General features: G+C 51.9%; 1 protein-coding gene across 7 annotated transcripts in view; it reads left to right on the plus strand.

Moving 5' to 3' along the window:
• The window catches only part of NLRC5 (NLR family CARD domain containing 5), an 86,736-nt gene that overhangs the window by 48,447 nt on the left and 19,416 nt on the right, over positions 1-18,873 (plus strand). For all 7 annotated transcript variants that reach the window (XR_010661677.1, XM_065925379.1, XM_065925373.1 and 4 more), the window contains 13 exons: positions 557-625; positions 1,424-1,492; positions 2,353-2,436; positions 2,858-2,941; positions 4,788-4,877; positions 6,111-6,155; positions 7,145-7,231; positions 8,033-8,116; positions 10,647-10,730; positions 13,502-13,591; positions 13,783-13,845; positions 16,642-16,728; positions 18,514-18,597. Coding sequence is in view for 6 of the 7 variants with exons in the window: in XM_065925379.1 (XP_065781451.1) it covers positions 557-625; positions 1,424-1,492; positions 2,353-2,436; positions 2,858-2,941; positions 4,788-4,877; positions 6,111-6,155; positions 7,145-7,231; positions 8,033-8,116; positions 10,647-10,730; positions 13,502-13,591; positions 13,783-13,845; positions 16,642-16,728; positions 18,514-18,597 (1,020 nt within the window). In the remaining variant the exon portion in view is untranslated. The remainder of the gene's footprint in view (positions 1-556; positions 626-1,423; positions 1,493-2,352; positions 2,437-2,857; positions 2,942-4,787; positions 4,878-6,110; positions 6,156-7,144; positions 7,232-8,032; positions 8,117-10,646; positions 10,731-13,501; positions 13,592-13,782; positions 13,846-16,641; positions 16,729-18,513; positions 18,598-18,873) is intronic.

The following is an 18,873-nucleotide window of genomic DNA, read 5'->3' on the forward strand; positions in this document are numbered from 1 at the left end:
GTTTTCTAAGTTCTCCAGAGGGAAGAAATATGACTTTTGTAATTGGAAATATATTGGGTTGGCCCAAAAGTTCATTCGGGTTTTTCCAAACATGCATGAACTTTTGGGCCAAGCCAGTATCTGTACCATTCATTTGGGTAGGCGAGGTTAGGGCTGTGCTGACTGTCAGTCACAGCCTCCCGTGGACTCCCAGTGCCCGTCCAGGCCCGGCAGTGGCCTCCCCACGTGGGGCCAAGCACCCGCAGCCTCTGGGCACAGAGGAACAGGAAGGAGGGAGAGAGATTTCAGCCTGAGGCAGAGAGAAAGCAGAGCTGAAGTTTGATTTCAGAGAAAGAAAAGACTTACCAGGAAACGAGGGCCCATACCTTTGTGAAATTTCTGCAGTAGAAAGACTCCAGGCCCCCAGGAAGCTCAGAGGACGTTAGGGCAAATCAGAGGAAGTGCTGCAGCTAGAGGCAGGGGACTCACCCCTAAGAGGCCCAGCTGAAAAAATGACGCAGAGCTTCAGGGAGCCCTGTAAACCTCCTGCCTCGTCCCTCCCCTCTTCTCTCTGCAGCCTGCTGCACAAAACTGTGGTCTTCACGTTTGCCCCTGAGCAGGAGGAGCAGGAGGGGATCCAGAAGAGGTAGGGCCCTGACAACATCCCAGCCCAGCCCTCGGCCTGGACCGTCCCCTCCTTGACCTCCACAGCTGGACTGTGCAACTCAGCGGTGGCGGGTGGGGATGACAAATTCACGAAGGTGCAGGAAGTCAGCAGGCTCGGCTGGAATGCTACCCAGAAGGGGAGGCTCAAAGAATGAAGAGCGTTTCCCAAAGTGGTACCTGAAGAGAGCCCTAGGGTGCCAGATGCAAAATGGGCAGGGGTGGAGTAGCCAGAGAGCTCCTCATGGGAGACCGAGACCCTTCAGCCTAAACCCAGAGGACCCCCTGGCCTATAGCTCTGATTTTGGTCAGAACTTTGGGCTCCCTTTGGTGCAAGTGACCGTTTAGAGGGTGTTTGCCTCCTCCAGGATTCCTTCCTGGGTTTGCCCCAGCCCAACACACAGGCAGAGACTCAGCTCAGTGTTCGACTAGTCTTTTTCTGTAGGATCTGAGCTTTTGACGGCTTGCTTGCCGCTGAGGTTGACACCTTTGAAGGCACTGGCAGTGATGAGACCAAAGATACTAAGAGCTGAGGTTAACTGAGTACTCACTATGCACCAGGCAGCAAACTAAGGCAGCTCGCTTATATTCTCCCAGTACCAGCCTGAGTGATTTGTCCCAGGCCTCCCAGCCAGGAAGTCAAGAGGACCCGTTGAAACCAAGGTCTGGCTGTCCCCAGGCCTCATATAGGGATTGAATGGTGGGGAGTGGCACTGAGGTTGGAGTTTGAGACAGTGGATAAGGTGTTTGCTGAGACTGGCCTTGGTGTGTGTCCTTCCAGGGCTACGTTTCCTGACAGCCTTACGTTCCAGATACCCTCCGAGCCGTCCCTGCATTCCCCGAGGATCAGGTACCCCTGTGATGGCCTGCAGGCTCCTCCAGGCTCCAGCCTCCTCCCTTCCTGGGTGCAGAGTCTGTCCCCGAGCCCCCGCCCCAGGTGCTCCCAGAGGACATGACCTGGTTCTCCTGCCTGTCGCCTCCCCTGCCCAGCCCACCCCACATGGGGCTCACAGGGCAGCCCCTCAGTCACCTTCCCTGCCCAAGGTCCCCACCCCTGTTAGCCCCCCAGACCTCCAGTAGCTGAGGACTTATGGGAACTCTGGATACAGAGAATAGGTCGCGCCTAGCCCCTTCTTTCCTGATCCAGGGGTCTAAGCCTGGGGGCTCAGCTCAGCCCCACAGAGCTCCCATCACAACTCTTCCAGCCTTCTCTCTGAGTCTGTGTCCATCCAAATTTCCCTCTCTGTCTGTCCTCCTCTGGCCATCAGTCTGTCTCTCAATCTCTCTGTCTCTCCTCTCCCTCTCTTGTCTGTGTGTCTTTCCTGGTGGCTTAGGAATAAAGAATCGACCTGCCAATGCAGGAGACCTCAGTTCAATCTCTGGGTTGGGGGAATCCCCTGGAGGAGGGCATGGCAACCCACTCCAGTATTCTTGCCTGGAGAAGCCCATGGACAGAGGAGCCTGGAGGGCTAGAGTCCATGGGGTCGCAGAGAGTCAGATACGAAGCAGCTTAGCACACCTGCTGACTCTGACTCTTATGTGCCCGTGTGACATCCTGTGTGTGCTGTGTTGAACCCTCTTGGTCTGTCTGGGTGCCCGATACATCCTTCCGCCAGCCCCTCCGCCTGTGTGTCTGGGGGCGGCGGGCCGCTCTGGCCTCTCCGCCGAGTGGTGCGGGCGCTGCAGGGCTGTGGTTCTGCATTTCTGCAGGCTGACGCACTGTGCCCTCCAAGCCCAGCGCCTGGAGCTGCTCTGCAAAGCGCTGGGAGGAAGTTGCTGCTTCGGTCACCTTGAGTAAGTGGTTGTGGCTGGCGGGTGGGTGGGTGGGGCCATCAGTTGGTAGGTGTTAGTTTGGTGTGGGATTATTTTGTTTCTTATGATTTAGATCATGTGTTTGTTCCTTGCTGCATCCCCTTAGAGAACCTGGTCAAAGTTGTGACTCATCCCCCTAAAATATAGCCCCCCCCTCCACATTTGACACTCTGAAGCCCAACTCTGATCCCTCAGGGGTCACAAACCTGAGGATGAGAACCCCCGATGGCGGGGACCCCAGCTGACCCCGTGCTGGGTGCTGAGATCCAGTCTGGCAGCCCAGGACCGTATCCCAGTTCTGGGAGACATTAAGTGGCTGAGTAGCAGGGGTGGAGACTTGAAATTTTGCCATCTCCACCCCTGCCACCCTCCACTGATTTGTCCTCCCCATCACCCCTCCCAGCTTATCAGGCAATGCTCTGGGGGATGAAGGTGTGGCCCTGCTGGCTCAGCTGCTCCCAGGACTGGGTTCTCTGCAGTCCTTGAAGTGAGTAGCCCTCTGGGCAAAGCCTCTGAGATGGGATCTCATCGGGATGAGGGGGTGTGGGCTGGGGGCAGAGGGTATGGTGATGAAGGGGTGGGGGGATAGTCTGTGTCCCATCTCATTCCCACCTGGGGTTATCATAAAGATCAAATCAGACAGGTGGTATACATCCACCTCTTGGTCCAGTCCCTGACTCATGGCAAATGTTCAGGACAGGCTAGCTAACTACTGTGATTCTCACTAAAATAGAGACTGGATTCTGTGACTCTGCAACCCAGCTTCTGAGTTGAGGTTTCACTTCTCAGACCCGGCTCCTTGTCTCTGCGCATGCTCTCAGGAAGGCCCAGGCAGGAAGGTCTGGGGATTTTGCCTGATTAGCGCAACACCTGGCAGCCATTCTGGCCCTGGGGTGCGGGGAGGGGCTGTTTGATGGGGCCCTGGCCGAGTTGGCAGGGGCGGTTTGGACTAAAAAAGACACCCAAAGCAGTGTGACTGGAGACTTGAGGGCCCTGAGCACCTGCCGAGAGAGGGGAGATGTTCACTATGGGAGGGGAGCCCTGGAATGAGGCCGGGAACCCCCAGACTTTGCCTGCAGCCAACCAGAGTTTCTAGGCCCTTAAAGGTCCCTGGGTTCCAGGCTCACACGCCCCCTCCTCCTCCCTGGCTCTTCTAGGAGAGCCTTCCTGGCTGCAGGAACCTGGTTACAGGTCCTAGGTTTGCAGCGTCCCTGGACAACTTGCATCACCTCTCTGAGCTCCTGGTTCTAGTCGGTTCACACGGAAACACGGGAGGGGGTGGCTGTGGCTTGGGCTATAACCCGTGCTGTGGCTTGAGGGCACTGCCCACTCCAACCGCCTTTCAGTGGGATGCTGGGACCAGCAGAGGTTGCTTCTGTTCCTGTTCACAACCTCTGGGGGGGGGGGGGGGGAGGAGGGCCTCACTGATGCAGGGAAATGTTATGCAGGTTGGAAGTGAAGTGAAGTGAAAGTCGCTCAGTCGTGTCTGACTCTTTATGACCCCCTGGACTATACAGTTCATGGAATTCTCTCTGCCAGAACACTGGAGTGGGTAGCCTTTCCTTCTCCAGGGGATCTTCCCAACCCAGGGATCAAACCCAGGTCTCCTGCATTGCAGGCAGATTCTTTATCAGCTGAGCCACAGAGTAAGCCTAAGAATACTGGAGTGGGTAGCCTATCCCTTCTGGGATCTTTTCCCTCCTGGCAAAGATCCTGACTCAGGAATCGAAATGGGGTCTCCCACATTGCAGGCAGATTCTTTGCCAGCTGGGCTATGAAGGAGCCTTCCAGAATATCCTCCTGTGACCTTGTCAGTACTGGGAACACCTGGTGTGGCTTCTAGCCCGTGAGGGTCTGCACCCACCTGCCCGTCTCCCAGTGCCTGAGGACTGCTATGTTAAGTGGCAGATATTAAACCACTAGGACGGATTGACAGGCCACGAAAGAGGAAAAGCTCTGTTCCTGCTTTTTCAACAAGGGGCCTCACATTTCCACTTTGCACTGGGCACTGCTCCTCTTGGATGAGGTGGGGAAACTGAGGCACAAGTCACCCCAGATTCATTATAGGTAGAGGGAACCACTGAGTTCTAATCTCAGCTCTGTCACCAACTTGTCTCTTAATCTTGGGCAGGACCTTGCTGCTCTCTGGGCCTCAGTTTCCCCGTCTGTACAATGGGGAGTTGGCAGAGACACTCTGAGTAACTCTGGGGTTCTGAGTGTTCCATTGTCTGGTGCAGGGAGGGACAGCCCTCCCCACCCCTGTGCTCTGACCACAAAGAGGGTGTTTCTGAGTCCTGAGTGACCTCGTCCACAATGTCCCTCTGATTCTCCAGCCTCAGTGAGAACGGTTTGTCCCTGGAGGGTGTGTTCAGTTTGACCCAGTGCTTCTCTACTCTGCGGTGGCTTCTACATTTGGAATTCAGGTGAGAGTGCCCCTGGGACCCTGTCCCGTCCCTCGTCTGTCCCATTCATGATGCAGCATCCTCAGGGCTCTGGTGTGATACCAGGCCCAGTGAACAAGTGGTGTGTGTCTGTGGAATGATTGAATAGATGAATGAGTGAAATATAGCTCCATGAATGCTCAAATTTCTCAAAATTCACCATGGGACACAATCCGTATACTGTCCCATACTTACTCTCTGGATTGCCCTGGGAGACTTCTAAGGAAACTGAGAGTTCTCTGGTAGCCATTGAATTTTCAGGGACCCGCCTGAATGGTGGGGTCCCTGGAGCTGATGAGAGTGTAGAAGGGAAGGCACCATTAAAAAGAATGAAATAATGCCATTGGCAGCAACATGGATGGGCCTAGAGACTGTCATACTAAGTGAAGCAAATCAGATGGAGAAGGAGAAATATTGTATGACATCCCTTATATGTGGAATCTAAAGAGAAATGATACAAATGAACTTACAGAACAGAAACAGACTCACAGAGAACAAACTTACGTTGTTGCCGGTGGGAAGGATTGGGGGAAGGGATAGTTAGGGAGTTTGGGATGGACTGATACACTCTTCTATATTTAAAATGTATAACCAGCAAGGCCCTACTATATAGCACAGGGAACTCTGCTCAATGTTATGTGGCAGCCTGGATGGGGGCGGGGCGGGGGGAAGTTTGGGGGAAAATGGATACATGTATATGTATGCCTGAGCCCCTTCCCTGTTCACCTGAAGCTATCACAACATTGTTAATTGGCTATAGCCCAATACAAAACTTAAAGTTTAAAAAAAAAAAAGGGAAGGCACCCAGCCAAGCAGCCCTGGGCCAGGCAAAGCAGATCTTGCATGGTTTCAGGTAGTCTGCCCATCCCTCCCCTCCCACTTCCGAGAGTAGGTGGTACAGTAGCAGAAAGACCAGGTTCAAAAGTCCAGGCTCACTGCTCACTGGCTGTGTAGCTTTGAGCAGATCAGTAGGTCTCTCTATACCTCAGTTTCCTTGTCTGTGAAGTCGGGGTAAGAATACTTCATTACCTCACGATTTTATTGTGAGAATCAAAGATCATGTCAGTGGTGTGCTTCATACGTAGTATGTTTACTGTCCTGTGTGCTGAGAAAACAGGCCACCATTAATTAACCCAGTGTGTCTGGTCTCTTGCCCTTGCCACTGCGCGGGAAGGGAGCCCTTGGCCCTTTCTACTGCTTTCTCTCTGTCTACAGCTCTGCGAGCCAACAGGTCATCCTGAGAGGTGACAAAAGAGGCAGGTAAGGAGGGGAAGCTCTGAGGTTTGGGCAGGGGGTGGTCCCCTCTGTCTCTGGTCCCCACTTCCTATAGGTGTCCCCCACCCCCAGGCCCATACTGACTGCTGTTAGCTATAGAGTAACCCACCCATATCTGACAGTCTGGAATGGATCACTTCTGTAACCCTCTTTCCCATATTAATGTGCAGTAATCAGCTGCCTTAAATCTCTTCTCAGAAGGCATGCACGTGGGAGGGAGGGAGGAGTGGGTGGGTGATGCTACCACAAAACAGGTGCTAGCAGATTGCGGCTGTGTGGGAGGGTGGTGGGGAGCAGCCCCGCCTCTGCCTCTGGAGACCTTTGTAGAACTGCGCAGGCTCTTGCCTTCCTGTGAATCACTGTCCTTCCACACGCTGAGTATCACATTTGAGAAACCAAGAACCGTTGGTGCTCTGAAAAAGTTTCCATGCCCCTGCGGTAAACAGGTTCCTTCTGTGCCAGGACTCCAGGCTGCCCCCCAGTGGAGGCCGGCCGCCTGGTCTCACCTTGGCCGGTACAAGGGCGCCTCAAGTGGGGCCAGCAGGTCAGAGTGCATTTCCAGACAATGCCTTAGAGAAAAGCCTCGCGGTAGCAAGGGGGCTGCCTGAAGCCAGGGTGGTCTTGCTTGCCGAGCTAGGGTCTCCCTAGTCTTCTAGGGACTCTCTGGGTTCTTGAAACCAGAAGGATCAAGGCGCAGAGACGTGGAAGTCATGTGAGTGCTACCCACAGTGATGGTCAGAAAGAGGGGGGCTCTTGTCCTAATGCCTGCCCGACCTGACCTGGTCAGGTGCTGCCCACCTGGACAGGTATAAGCTGTGGGTGTCCTCGCTCTGACTTCCTTTCCCTGGGTCTCAGTTGCCCCATCCGTCCAGGGAGGGCCTTGACTCTGACAAAGGCCCTTCCAGCCCTAATGAATCAAGTCTTCCAATGTGGATGATTTGAATTTTCCTCTCAAGATGGTTTCCCTGCTACAGGGATCTGTTAGCTGCTGGATCTTTGCCAGAGTTCCAAGCTGGAGCCCAGTTGGGATTTGGTCAGCGCCACATCCCCAGGAGCTTCTGGTACTGTCTTACTGCCTCTTGTTTGGGGGTAACCACAATGGGGTAAGGGATGAGGGAGTGGAGAATCTGGGAGGGCTGGCGATGGGGCTCCAACATCCCCCTTGTGGAGGAGTCCACGTTATTTTCTCGGAAGACTTCCTAGCCCTGCCGTGAGGGGCTGTGAGACCCTGGCTGGGCTCCTCCTGTCTCTGGGGCTTGGTTTCCTCACCTAAGAAGAAAGACACGGTAGCTCATAGCTGGTGCCTGAACAAGGTTATCAGGGAGCGGGGAGGAGCAGGAACCAGGCAGTGTGGGAACACCTCATGGGGAGGGGGCGGTGGTGGGGAGTGAAGGCTTGGCTCCTGGGGAGCGTTTCCCGGTGGCTGGAGCTTATATGGGGAGAGTGAAGGCGAGTGGAGACATGGGAAAGATATTTCACTTTTAACCTAAGGATACCAGGGAGCCACAGATGGTTTTCAGCACAGGAGAGGGTGGTCAGATTTATACTGTTACAGATAAGATGCCAGCAGGGTGGAGGGTTGAGGGAGGTAAGATTGGGAACCCAGGGGATGTTAAGGTAGCCCGGGTGAATGAAAGTGGTAGCCTGGATGTAGGCAGGAGCCCCAGGAGGACTTGGGACTGGATCAGAGCTGCTGAGCGCTCAGGGGGCCTGGATTGTGACTGTCAGAGCAGGGGGCCTGGGGCCTCTAGGGGGTGGGGTGTTGCGTGTCAGGGGAGGGGCTGGTGGCCCGCAGCTTTGGGGGGCTGGACAGGGGCCCTGAGCCCTCCCTGACCTCATCATGCCTGCTTGCCCCTTTTCAGCCTCAAGGATTGTCAGCTGGAGCCCCTGAGCATCTCCTACCTCTGCAAGTCTCTGGAGAAGTGCCCGGGACCCCTGGAAGTCCAGTAAGTACTGAGGACACAGCCCAGGGCCACGACATGGGCACCTGCCCAGTGACCTGGGGTGGGGGTGGCCTGGTTAGAGGCCAGGTGAGTCCTTCCTGGCCCCTTCCTGTCAGACCCCGCAGCCCGACCCCGGGAAGGTTCCTGGAGGCTCGCTGCCTCCCAGTGACCCTGGTTTCAGGCACCTCACCCCTCCCACTGAGAGAGGCCCCTCCCACTGAGAGATGAAGCCTGGGGCTTCATCTCCCATCTGCTCAACTCGGGGCACCTGGGAGCCCCAGTCTGCTCCCACCCCACCCCGGGAGCCCCACCCTGGCTCCCACCTGGGCTTGCCTCTGTGGCTGGAGCCTGTCACTCTGAAGGCCCCTTCTCAGGGCACACCCCCCCCCCATACCAGCTTACCCCAGAACACCTGGGTCTGTGACCAGAGGCTGGGCTTAGAATCAGGAGTCCTGGCTCAGCCACCGACCAGCTGGGTGACTTAAGGCAAGTAAATGGCTTTAACCCCTTGGGTCTCAGCTTTGCCATCTGCAAAGTGGACAGTCAGACTTTCCTGCCCTCGTCATCATTGTTGTCATTTTCTTATAATAATTACCATAAAATAAAGAAACCCAAGACAAACCTGCCTCACATAAGTAACCCCTTCCCTTTTCAACTCAGCATTGTTTTTTGTCCTGGTGGCCTTCTCCATTGTGTATACAGTTTTTTCCTGTTTGAAGTCACAGGCCAGCTACATTCTGCAGTTTCACTTTGAAAGTGAAAGTGAAGTCGCTCAGTCATGTCTGACTCTTTGTGACACTGTGGACTGTAGCCCACCAGGCTCCTCTGTCCATGGGATTCTCCAGGCAAGAGTACTGGAGTGGGTTGCCATTTCCTTCTCCAGGGCATCTTCCCGACCCAGGCATCAAACCCAGGTCTACCTGCATTGCCGGCAGATGCTTTAACCTCTGAGCTACCAGGGAAGCCCCATTACCCCATATGTTCTTTTCCATTTTGCTAGTTTTTTTTTTCTTCCCTTGCTTTCTGGCTCCCATTTCAAATGCCCTTCTGGCCCTTGCAACAAGCTGATTATCCATCATTATTACCATTATCATTGTTGACAACATCCTTATGTTGACACCAGGGGTGTGTCCTTTCATGCCCCTCTCCTTGTTCAAACACACATGGACACAGAGGACCAGGGGGTAGGAAGTTGTTAACAGACACAGGATCTCAACAAGTTCTGCAACAGCCTTTTGTCTATCACAGAACAGTGTGGTTTTTCTGAAATGTTGAGACATGTGGAACAAATGAATTTTCAAACAAACCGTTTATTTTAGAACAGTTGATGACTTGCTTTATAGAAAAGCTGCAAAGCTAGTCCAGAGAGATCCCTCACCCACTTGCCTCTGCTTGTTAATATCATTTATATCATGGTGCATGATGTGTACCTTTCGGCATTCCATGTGAGATGTAATGGGTAAAGGTTCTGTTGCTTTAAAAAAAAAAAAACAAAACAGTGTGTAAAGCCAACGCTGACCCAAGCAGAGGCCATGGCACTATGTCTGTTGGCCATGGCACCAGCCACTGGTGTTTGTGGTCACGCCACCCCTCAATGAAAGTCACTGTTCTGCCTATGCCCTGAGCCCCAGACCCAGTCCTAGGACAGAGAAGGTATAGCTGAGCCTACAGCCTGGGTTCTGACAGGCTCCTCGCTTCCAACTCTAGAACCACAGGCGGCCCCTCCCACAGTTCCCCACAAGCTGGGTTCCCCTCCAGCCAGAAAAGAACATGGTGGGATACCCCTGACAACCCCAGTGAGGAGAAAGGGCAGCTTTCAGGGGACCGAGGATGGGGACAGAGAGAAGAGGGGTAAGCAAGAGGGGAGGAGGCAGAAGGAAAACACTGTCCAAATGCCTCTGGGGGTCAGGTGGTGGCTCCCGACTCCCAGGGAGGGCTGTTTGTAAATCCCAGAGCACTGGGAGATGCTGGTCAACACAGTCCTCCAGCCAGAGCAGAGATCACAGGGTGGGTATCAGGAGTTCCTCCTAAGTGGGCTGGCTTCTGGTGAGTTTTCTAGACGAGTGATCAGCTGGTTGGTCTGGTTTTAATGGACAGTCGGAGATCCAAGCTACCTTGCGTCTCTTCTTTGCTGACCCATTAAATGCCTGAATTGCCACTGGTCTGTTCACTACTTTGGGTTAAGGCAGCATTCTCTTCTTAACAGGTGCGTTCCACAGGTACCAGTCTTCAAGGCCCTCAAAAGAATGATCCTTCTAGTCCATGTCTTTTGGGGAACAAAAATACCTACTATAGTCCCTTAGAAATTCACAAGTCATGAGAGCAGATTAAAGGCTCTGAGAAGTCCTGCAGCTGAGAAAACTAATGTGACTTAACCCGGCATTTCCCAAGCATGTACGACCTTCCTTTTCCTCCGGCCTCAATGATAACTCAAGGACCCAGTATTCACAGGGGGTGTTTTGGGCAGTCCTGGTATAGAACACATCTAGCTTTTCCCGATTTCCCCACCTCATTCAGATGCTTTGTTTCTCAGATTGTCCTGCGAGGTGCTGAGTGACCAGAGCCTGGAGACCCTGCTGCACCACCTACCACAGCTCCCCCAGCTAAGCCTGCTGCAGTAAGACCAGTTTCCCCATTTCCCTGTGCAGAGCCAAGGCTCTTGCATTGGAAAGTCATCCTCTTCTGCCCCCTCCCTCCTTCTCTTGAACTCTTTCATCATTTTACCTGGCACAACTTGGAGCTGCTTCCAGCTCTTCCCTAATACTTTATCAACCTCAGAGGAGTTATTGGACCCCGGTAAGCCTCAGTTTCCTCATCTGACAAATGGGACTAATAGTCTTCACCCTCCCCCCAGGGTTGGGATTCAGACAAGACAGTTGCTCTAAAAGCACCGTGAAGAGTGGAGGGCCTGTGACAACCGGGCCAGTGTACCTCTTCCTACCCACAGAAAGGTCACCTGCTCCTCTAAAGAGACTTTACAGTTGTAGGTCATGTATACATCACACACCCGTTTTGAAAGGTCACCATCTAATTCTGTAAAAGGGGAATTTAAACAGCTTCCCCCAAAGCATTTAAAACTCTGTTTTCTAATTTCAGCTCAGACTGCTTAGAATTTAAAAAGGATTTACTTTAAATATTTTTCTAGCACGGAGCAAAAGCAGCTGTAGCTGAGATGGAAAAATACAGAAGAAAATTAAATTGTACCATTAAGAATAGCAACATTAAGTACTCCTGCTAAGGATCTCTCTGCCGCCTGAGATGGCTCTCGTCACACCCAGGATCTTACTTATCCCTGAGTCCTATGGGAGAGGGGGGAGACATGTGACTTCTCAGAGGTGGGCAAGTGTTGGACTGTAGCCTGCCAGGCTCCTCTGTTCACGGAATTCTCCAGGCAAGAATACTGGAGTCATTACCCATCCCCTTCTCAAGGGGATCTTCCCAACCCAGGGTCTCCTGCATCACAGGCAGATTCTTTACCATCTGAGCCATCAGGGAAGCCCCAAGTGTGGCAGAGCCCATGTCAAAATACAGAACCCACTCTGGTTCCTCCCTGCCAGGAAAGGGTGGGTTCCTTGGGACACATAAGTTGCAGGTTAAAATAAATAGGTAGGAAACCTCAGACCAGAGAGGGGCTTCTCTATGCCCAGGTCACACAGCATCAGTGCCCAGCTGATGGAATGAGGTGACCAGCCTGACAGCTGATGGAATGAGGTGACCAGCCTGACTCTCGCCAGTGCTTAAGCTTTGTATTACTCAGTCCATACTGTTTGTACACTGCTCTGAAGCACTGTTTGGGGTACTGGAGACACGACGGAGAGGGGGAAAAATGACCAGACCCGTGTCTTCTTGGCACTTACCTTGTAGTAGAAGGAGAAGTCAATAAGCAGAGTGAAAGCAAATAAGATGAATTCAGACATTGATGATGTATTTTTCTAGGTAATATGGTAAAGAGTGATTATTGGAGGTGATTTAGACAGTGGTGAGAGTCGTCAGGGAACACCTCTAAGGAGGGACACTGGGGTATGGCCAGAGGGAGGAGAAGGAGCCAGCCTTGTGCAAAGCAGGGAACAGCATGTCAAGGAGATGGAACAGCATGCATGAGGCCCTGAGGCAGGGTGGAGCTTGGTATGTTCCGGGAACAGGCAGAAGGCCAGTGTGGTCAGAGCACAGTGGCCAGCAGTGTTGTAGGAGAGAAGGCAGAGAAATGAGCCTGGGCCCGGTCACACAGGGCCTGGTAGCCATGGGAGGAGTTTCGGGTTTTGCCCAAGGAGACCTGAAAAGGAGAGGAATGATTTGTGTTTTCAAAAGCTTAGCCTGGCGGCTGGGTGGAGAAGGGATACTGGAACAAGCTTGGAAGTCAGGGCACGGAGGAGCTCTGCAGCCAGAATAGGAGATGAGGGGGCTGGGAATGGGAAGGGGAGAGGGAAGTACATAGATTCAGGGTGGACCTTGGAGGTGGAACTGACAAGACACGCTGATGGAGGGTTGTTGGAGCGAGGCAAATGGAGGCACCAAGGATGCCTCCAGGGGCACGGTGGAAGCATGTCACTTTCTCTAAGGCAATGCTTCCCAACTGGTGGTGATTTTGCTCCTTAGGGGACATTCAGGATGGAGACGTTTTTGGTGGTGGTGGTGGAGGGTGCAGGAGGTTGTGCTCCTGCTGGCATCTAGTGAGTTGTTGTTCATCGCTTGGTCATGTCTGACTCTACGCGACCCCTTGGACTGCCGCACGCCAGGTTTCCCCGTCCTTCACTTTCTCCCAGAGTTTGCTCAAACTCATGCCCACTGAGTCAGTGATACCATCCAACCATCTTGTCCTCTGTCATCCCCTTCTCCTCCTGCCCTCAATCTTTCCCGGCATCTAGTGGGCAGAGGTCTGGGATGCTGCTAAACTTCCTATTGGACAGCCCCCAATACCAAAGAATTATCTTGGTAGTGCGGACCTTGAGAAACTCTTATGGCTTGCAGCTTCCCGCTCCCTGTCAGCAAGGGCTCACCTGTCAGTCCTTGGGATAGAAACAGTATAATAATAACAACACAACAAGCATGGGGTATTGTGTTAGGCAGTGCACAAGCTTAATATGTTTCAGTACTCACAACACCCCAGAAGAAGGTGTGCCATAAATAGTCCTGTTTTTCAGATAAGGAAACTGAGGCTCAGAGAGGTTAAGTTACTTATCCAAGGATACACAGCCTACAAGCAGGACTAGAGCCAAGCCTAAGCCCACTTGACCCTGAGTTCCTCTGTTTCCCTCTTGAGTCGCTGCCTCCTTCCCTATTGCCTGGCTCACCTGCCATGCCCCCGATCCTTTGTGTCCAGGTTTCTTGCCCACCGATCTTGCTTGGCTCCAACTTGCTCACATAGGACCCCACTTCTTTCCCTGTCAGACTGAGCCAGACGCAACTGCCTCCAAGGAGCCCCCTCCTGCTAGCTGACCTCTTCAACCTGTGCCCACAAGTACAGAAGGTGGATCTCAGGTGGGCATTGCCCTGGGGCAACCAGAACTCAGCTGGGAGGGGGGCGCTGGAGGCTGTTGGATGTGAAGGGTGGGGGTGAGGGCAGTGGGGCCCAAATCAGAGATTCAGCTGCTCAAGAAGGGGAACCTGCCCCCTGGGCGCATCCTGAAGCTGTGGTCGGAGGTGGCTGACGAAGGTGCTGTCTGTTCCAGGTCCCTGAGTCATCTGACCCTGCACTTCAGGTCTGGTGAGGAGCAGGAAGACAGGTGCTGTTGGTAAGTCCCCTGGAACCGAGCCCCAGTATGACAGGGGATGATCGGGGACACACAGACTGTTCTGTATGTCCAGAGCAGAGGACAGACTGAGAGGGCCAGGCACTGTCATGGGCAAATGAGGAGTCCGCAGCAGACCGGATCAGACCTCGAGGACTGCTCCGAGGACTGCCCCACTACCTGCCCCCAGGCTTTAACAGGCCCGGAACTTCCCTGGTGGTCTAGTGCTTAAGACCCTGCACTTCGACTCCAGTGGGGTATGGGTTTGATCACTGGTCAGAGAACTAAGATCTGGCATGCCATGTGGCATGGTCAAAAATAAATAAATAAAATCTTAAAAAAAAAAAATCCCAGCCTCACCAGGATCTGGCCCCTTGGGCAGGTTCCTTAACCTCTCGGATCCTCAGCTTTCTCTGAGAAAAGGGAGCTGATGATAGCAGATGGTAGATTTCAGGCTGTTGGCAACATAGAAAACACAAGAAGCAGTCACAGATATGAAAGCCCCCCTCCCCCTGACTCCTGGACCAGTGCTGTGTGGTTGTCTCGGTGACAGAGGGCAGACATTGCACAGGAGACAGGATAATGGGCTGAGGGGGCAACCTTTAAATGCACCAGATGACATTTCTGATAGTTATCCGATGCCACTAGCTCACCAAGTGACCGTGGACCAGACCTTTGTCCTCTCTGTGTCTCGGCCTTCTCAGCTGTGAAATAACAACGAATAAAGAGCTGATATTTGTTGAGCATCTGCAGGACACCATTCTGAGAGCCTCGTGCACATTACATCCTAGAAGCCTCATAGCTGTGGTCACGCCACAGGTTGGGGTGCAGCTAGGACTTGAATCCAGGCAGTACTACAGCGCTCCTAGCCCGGGGGCGAGCAAACGTGTTCTGTAAAGGGTTAGATCATAAGTCTGAAAGCAGCACAGACTATATATAAACAATGGTGTGTCTGTGTGCCAGGAAAATTGGAGTTGTGAACACTGAGACTTTAATTCATGTAATGTTTACATGTCATGAAATGTTACTCTTCTTTTGACTTTTCTTTTCCTCAACTATTTGAAAATGGATAGACCATTCTTAGCATGCTGGTCATATAAAATAGGCTGCCTTGGGTGGTAGTTTTTCCAGTTCATATCCTAACCGAACACTATAGTGACTTCTAGAATACCTTCAATAAGTCTGATTTCCAAAATGTAGGACATAGACTAGGATGGGATGATATTTAGGAGGTTGGACTGATAGTAGAGCACTTCAGTTCAGTCACTCAGTTATGGCTGACTCTTTGCAACCCCATAGACTGCAGCACGCCAGGCCTCCCTGTCCATCACCAACTCCCAGAGCTTGCTCAAACTCAAGTGCATCGAGTTGGTGATGCCATCCAACCATCTCATTCTCTGTTGTCCCTTCTCCTGCCTTCATTTGTTCACAGCTTCGGGGTCTTTTCCAATGAGTCAGTTTTTCACATCAGGTGGCCAAAGTTTTGGAACTTCAGCTTTAGCATTAGTCCTTCCAATGAATATGCAGGACTGATTTCCTTTAGGATGGACTGGTTGGATCTCCTTGCAGTCCAAGGGACTCTTAAGAGTCTTCTGCAACACCACAGTTCAAAAGCATCAATTCTTCCACGCTCAGCTTTCTTTATAGTCCCACTCCCACATCCATACCTGACTACTGGTTCACTTTCATCAAATTCTTCCTTTTTCAATTCAGTGTCTGATTAAGGGCCTGGTGGCTCAGACAATAAAGAATCTGCCTGCAATGCAGGAGATTCCTGGGTTAGATCCCTGGGTTGGGAAGATCCCTTGGAGAAGAGAATGGCTACCTACTCCAGTATTCTTGCCTGGAGAATTCCATGGACAGAGGAGCCTGGCGGGCTACAGCCCATGGGGTCACAAAGAATCAGACACAACTGAAGCAGCAAGCTCACACAAGGCCAAGAGGAAGTCTCAGTTGCCTCTGAGCATGTCTGTGACACCTCTTCACATCTTCTAAGCTCCCTTTTAAGTAGAAGGAGAGCCCTCAGCAGGTGCCAATATCTGGCTTGAATTTAATGATGATATTTTGTCGTCATTTCCTGCATCCTTATCCTTATGGTCTGTTCGGGGCAGGAAATGCCAGTTTTCCACTGGAGTAAGTGATACAGGGTTTTCTTTTCTGATAAGTGCAGTAAATAAAAAGAATGAGCTGATTTAAAAATAAGAAATAAATAATAGGATAATAAGGAATTTGGGACTGAAAAAAATGGAGAGTAACAATGATAAAAATTTGAGTTATTGGTTTTAGGTACTTTATCATTCTAAGATTTTTTTTAAGTTGCTGGCAGGCCATAAGCTATTCATTTACCTTGTTGTCTCAGTATAGGCCTCTCAAAGACAAACTTTACTATTACTTGGATTCCAGTATGAATAACCCCCTGCAGAAGGAGACTTCACCCTGGGTCTCCTCCACTCCACCCCCATGTCTGCTCATTAAAGTGATTCCAAGAGCTGTAGTTCACCTTGACTGAATCAGAATCACCCTGGAGAGCCTTGTTCCTAGAGCTGTTTGTTCAGTGGGTCTGGGTTGTGTTCCCAGCATGCGCCTCTCACCACGCTCCCAGAGGGGTGCTGGTGGGGCTTGTCGGGGACCCCACTTTGAGAACCACCCCCTCAGAGAGGGAACCTATGTGGGATCTGCTGGGCAGGGGAGGTGGTACGGGTGGGTGCTGGATGTTTCTAGAGAATCCAAGCTTGAGTGAAGCCCTGCTGGAGCTTCGAGGCCATACCCAGCTTAGGGGCCCCATCTCCCTTCCTGCAGCAGGTTCACTGACTGCGGCCTCCGCCAGGAGCACGTGGAGCCACTGTGCTGGTTGCTGAGCAAGTGTGACGACCTCAACCAGCTGGAGTAAGTTGGAGCATGCCCTGCGTGGCAGCTGAAGGGTGTGTGTGTGTGTGTGTGTGTGTGTGTGTGTGTGTGTGTGTGCACACCCATGCATGCACTCAGCAGCTCTCTGGACCACCTAACAGAGGAGAGGATGCCTGGGGCTCAGTCACATCTGTAAGGTTTCTCTGTCCCCATCTTATCCCTCCCATCCCCCACTTCCCCACATAGAGCTAGTTTAGGGTATACCCCTGATCAATTTAGGGGAGCCTTTGGCAAAGGACTGGGCCTCCCTGGCGGCTCAGATGGTAAAGAATCCACCTGCAATGCAGGAGACTTTGGTTCAATCCCTGGGTCCAGAAGATCCCCTCGAGAAGGGAGTGGCCACCCGCTCCAGTATTCTTGCCTGGAGAATCCCACGGACAGAGGAGCCAGGCGGGCTACAGTCCATGGGGTCACAAAGAGACACAACTGAGCAACTAAGACTTTCAGTTACTTTCACTTCGCAAAGGGCCACAGGAGCCCCTTGGCCTCTTGTTAATCAAGGCATTGGGGCTCTGCTGGCTAGCGGAGCCTGAAATGAAGGGTCTGTTGATTTGCTAGGCAGGTGGTTAAGAGTAGCCAATGCAGGGCCCAGAGCCAGCCAGCGTGGGGTTGTGTGGGCTCTCAGATTGATGAGAGGTGGTATCTCTGTGGCCTGTCTTCGGTGCCCGAATAGTGCAGCCCTACATGGGTAGGGGAAAAAGCTTCAAGCACGTTTTCTACTATTCTAAGTGCTTTACATATCCTTTTTATCCTCCCTCTTGACAACCCTGAGTATAGATGAGTGGACTGAGAGAGTTTAAAAATCTTCCTTAAGTCACACACCTAGTAGAATGCAGAGCCTTTGCTCAGAACTGTTAGGAGTCCAGCTTAGGACAAGCAGAACATAAAGAGCACTGTCCACCAAAAAAATCCCCACAATTTAAATTCCTTGTGGTGTGGCCAAGGAGAGAAATGTGGCTAATGAAAATCATGGATTTTAAAGAAAGATGAATAAGCAAAGATGTCTTTTGAGTTTTTCAATTTTTTCACTCAAGGGAGGTTTTTCATATTCTAAAAATTATTTCATTAAGTGACTTCCTGAGACAGACTTTTTCATTTTTAAAGTTTCTCAGGAAAAGATGGAAATAGGTCTCAAAATTCTCATCATCAGGGGCAAAATGAGTTCAAATTTGCAGTGTAAAAATCAGATATTCCCAGGCACACTGATTATTTTGTTCCTGAAACTGTAGCTAAAACCATGGGATGCTACAAATGGAGGGAAATAAAGACTTCAAGTGCAGTTTCTGATATTGCATTCCCAAATTGAAAGAAATATTTTGGGTAAATTTGTCCTCCAAACATCTGTCTTTTTCTTGAATTTACTCTTGTTCAAAAATGACGGCTCCCAACAGGTAGACGCCAAGTGCGTAGTAAAAAGCTAATTGCTTTTTCTCTAATTCCTGAAAGCCTGCTAGAGTCCTGGGAGTGGTCACCAGATACTGAAGGGAAAGATGAGGACGGGTTAACTGTGGTGCTGGTGAGGGGATGGGGGTGATTGCGCTAGCGTTGATGGAGGTGATAGGGATGCAGAGAGGGATGCTAAGTAGTAGTGATGGGATGGTGCTGGTTGGTGATGACGGTGCTTTTGGGACAGAAGCTGTGCATAGTAGTGGAGGTGATGGTGGAGGTGATGATGACGGTGCGGGGTGGGTAGAGGAACAGTGATGCTCACTGAAAAGCAGGCACGTCAGAGCACCAACCACCTCCTCCTCGTACCTCTTGCAGCCTCTCAGCAAACCTGCTGGGTGATGATGGGCTCAGGTGCCTCCTGCAACGTCTCCCCCAGGTGCCCATCTCCGGTTCACTTGAGTAAGTGATTTGCAGCCCCGAGGACAGGAGGAAGACTCCCCAGGGCCTGAAATGTTAGTGGGCTTCTTTTCAGGCATCCCTGAAGAACTCCAGGGGCAAGGGCTGGGGAGGGGTTGATTTTTACCTTGATTCCCCTCCTACACCCACCTTGGGTCCTTTCTTCCTTTCTTCATTGCCCACTATTGGTGGAGCTCTCACCAAACACCCGTGAGAGATTATGACTAAAGTTTGGTGACCCAAGATGACCCCGGGCAGGGAGCAACAATTCAGCCCTGA

Source organism: Muntiacus reevesi, chromosome 2 (assembly GCF_963930625.1).
Source record: "Muntiacus reevesi chromosome 2, mMunRee1.1, whole genome shotgun sequence".
Taxonomy (NCBI): domain Eukaryota; kingdom Metazoa; phylum Chordata; class Mammalia; order Artiodactyla; family Cervidae; genus Muntiacus; species Muntiacus reevesi.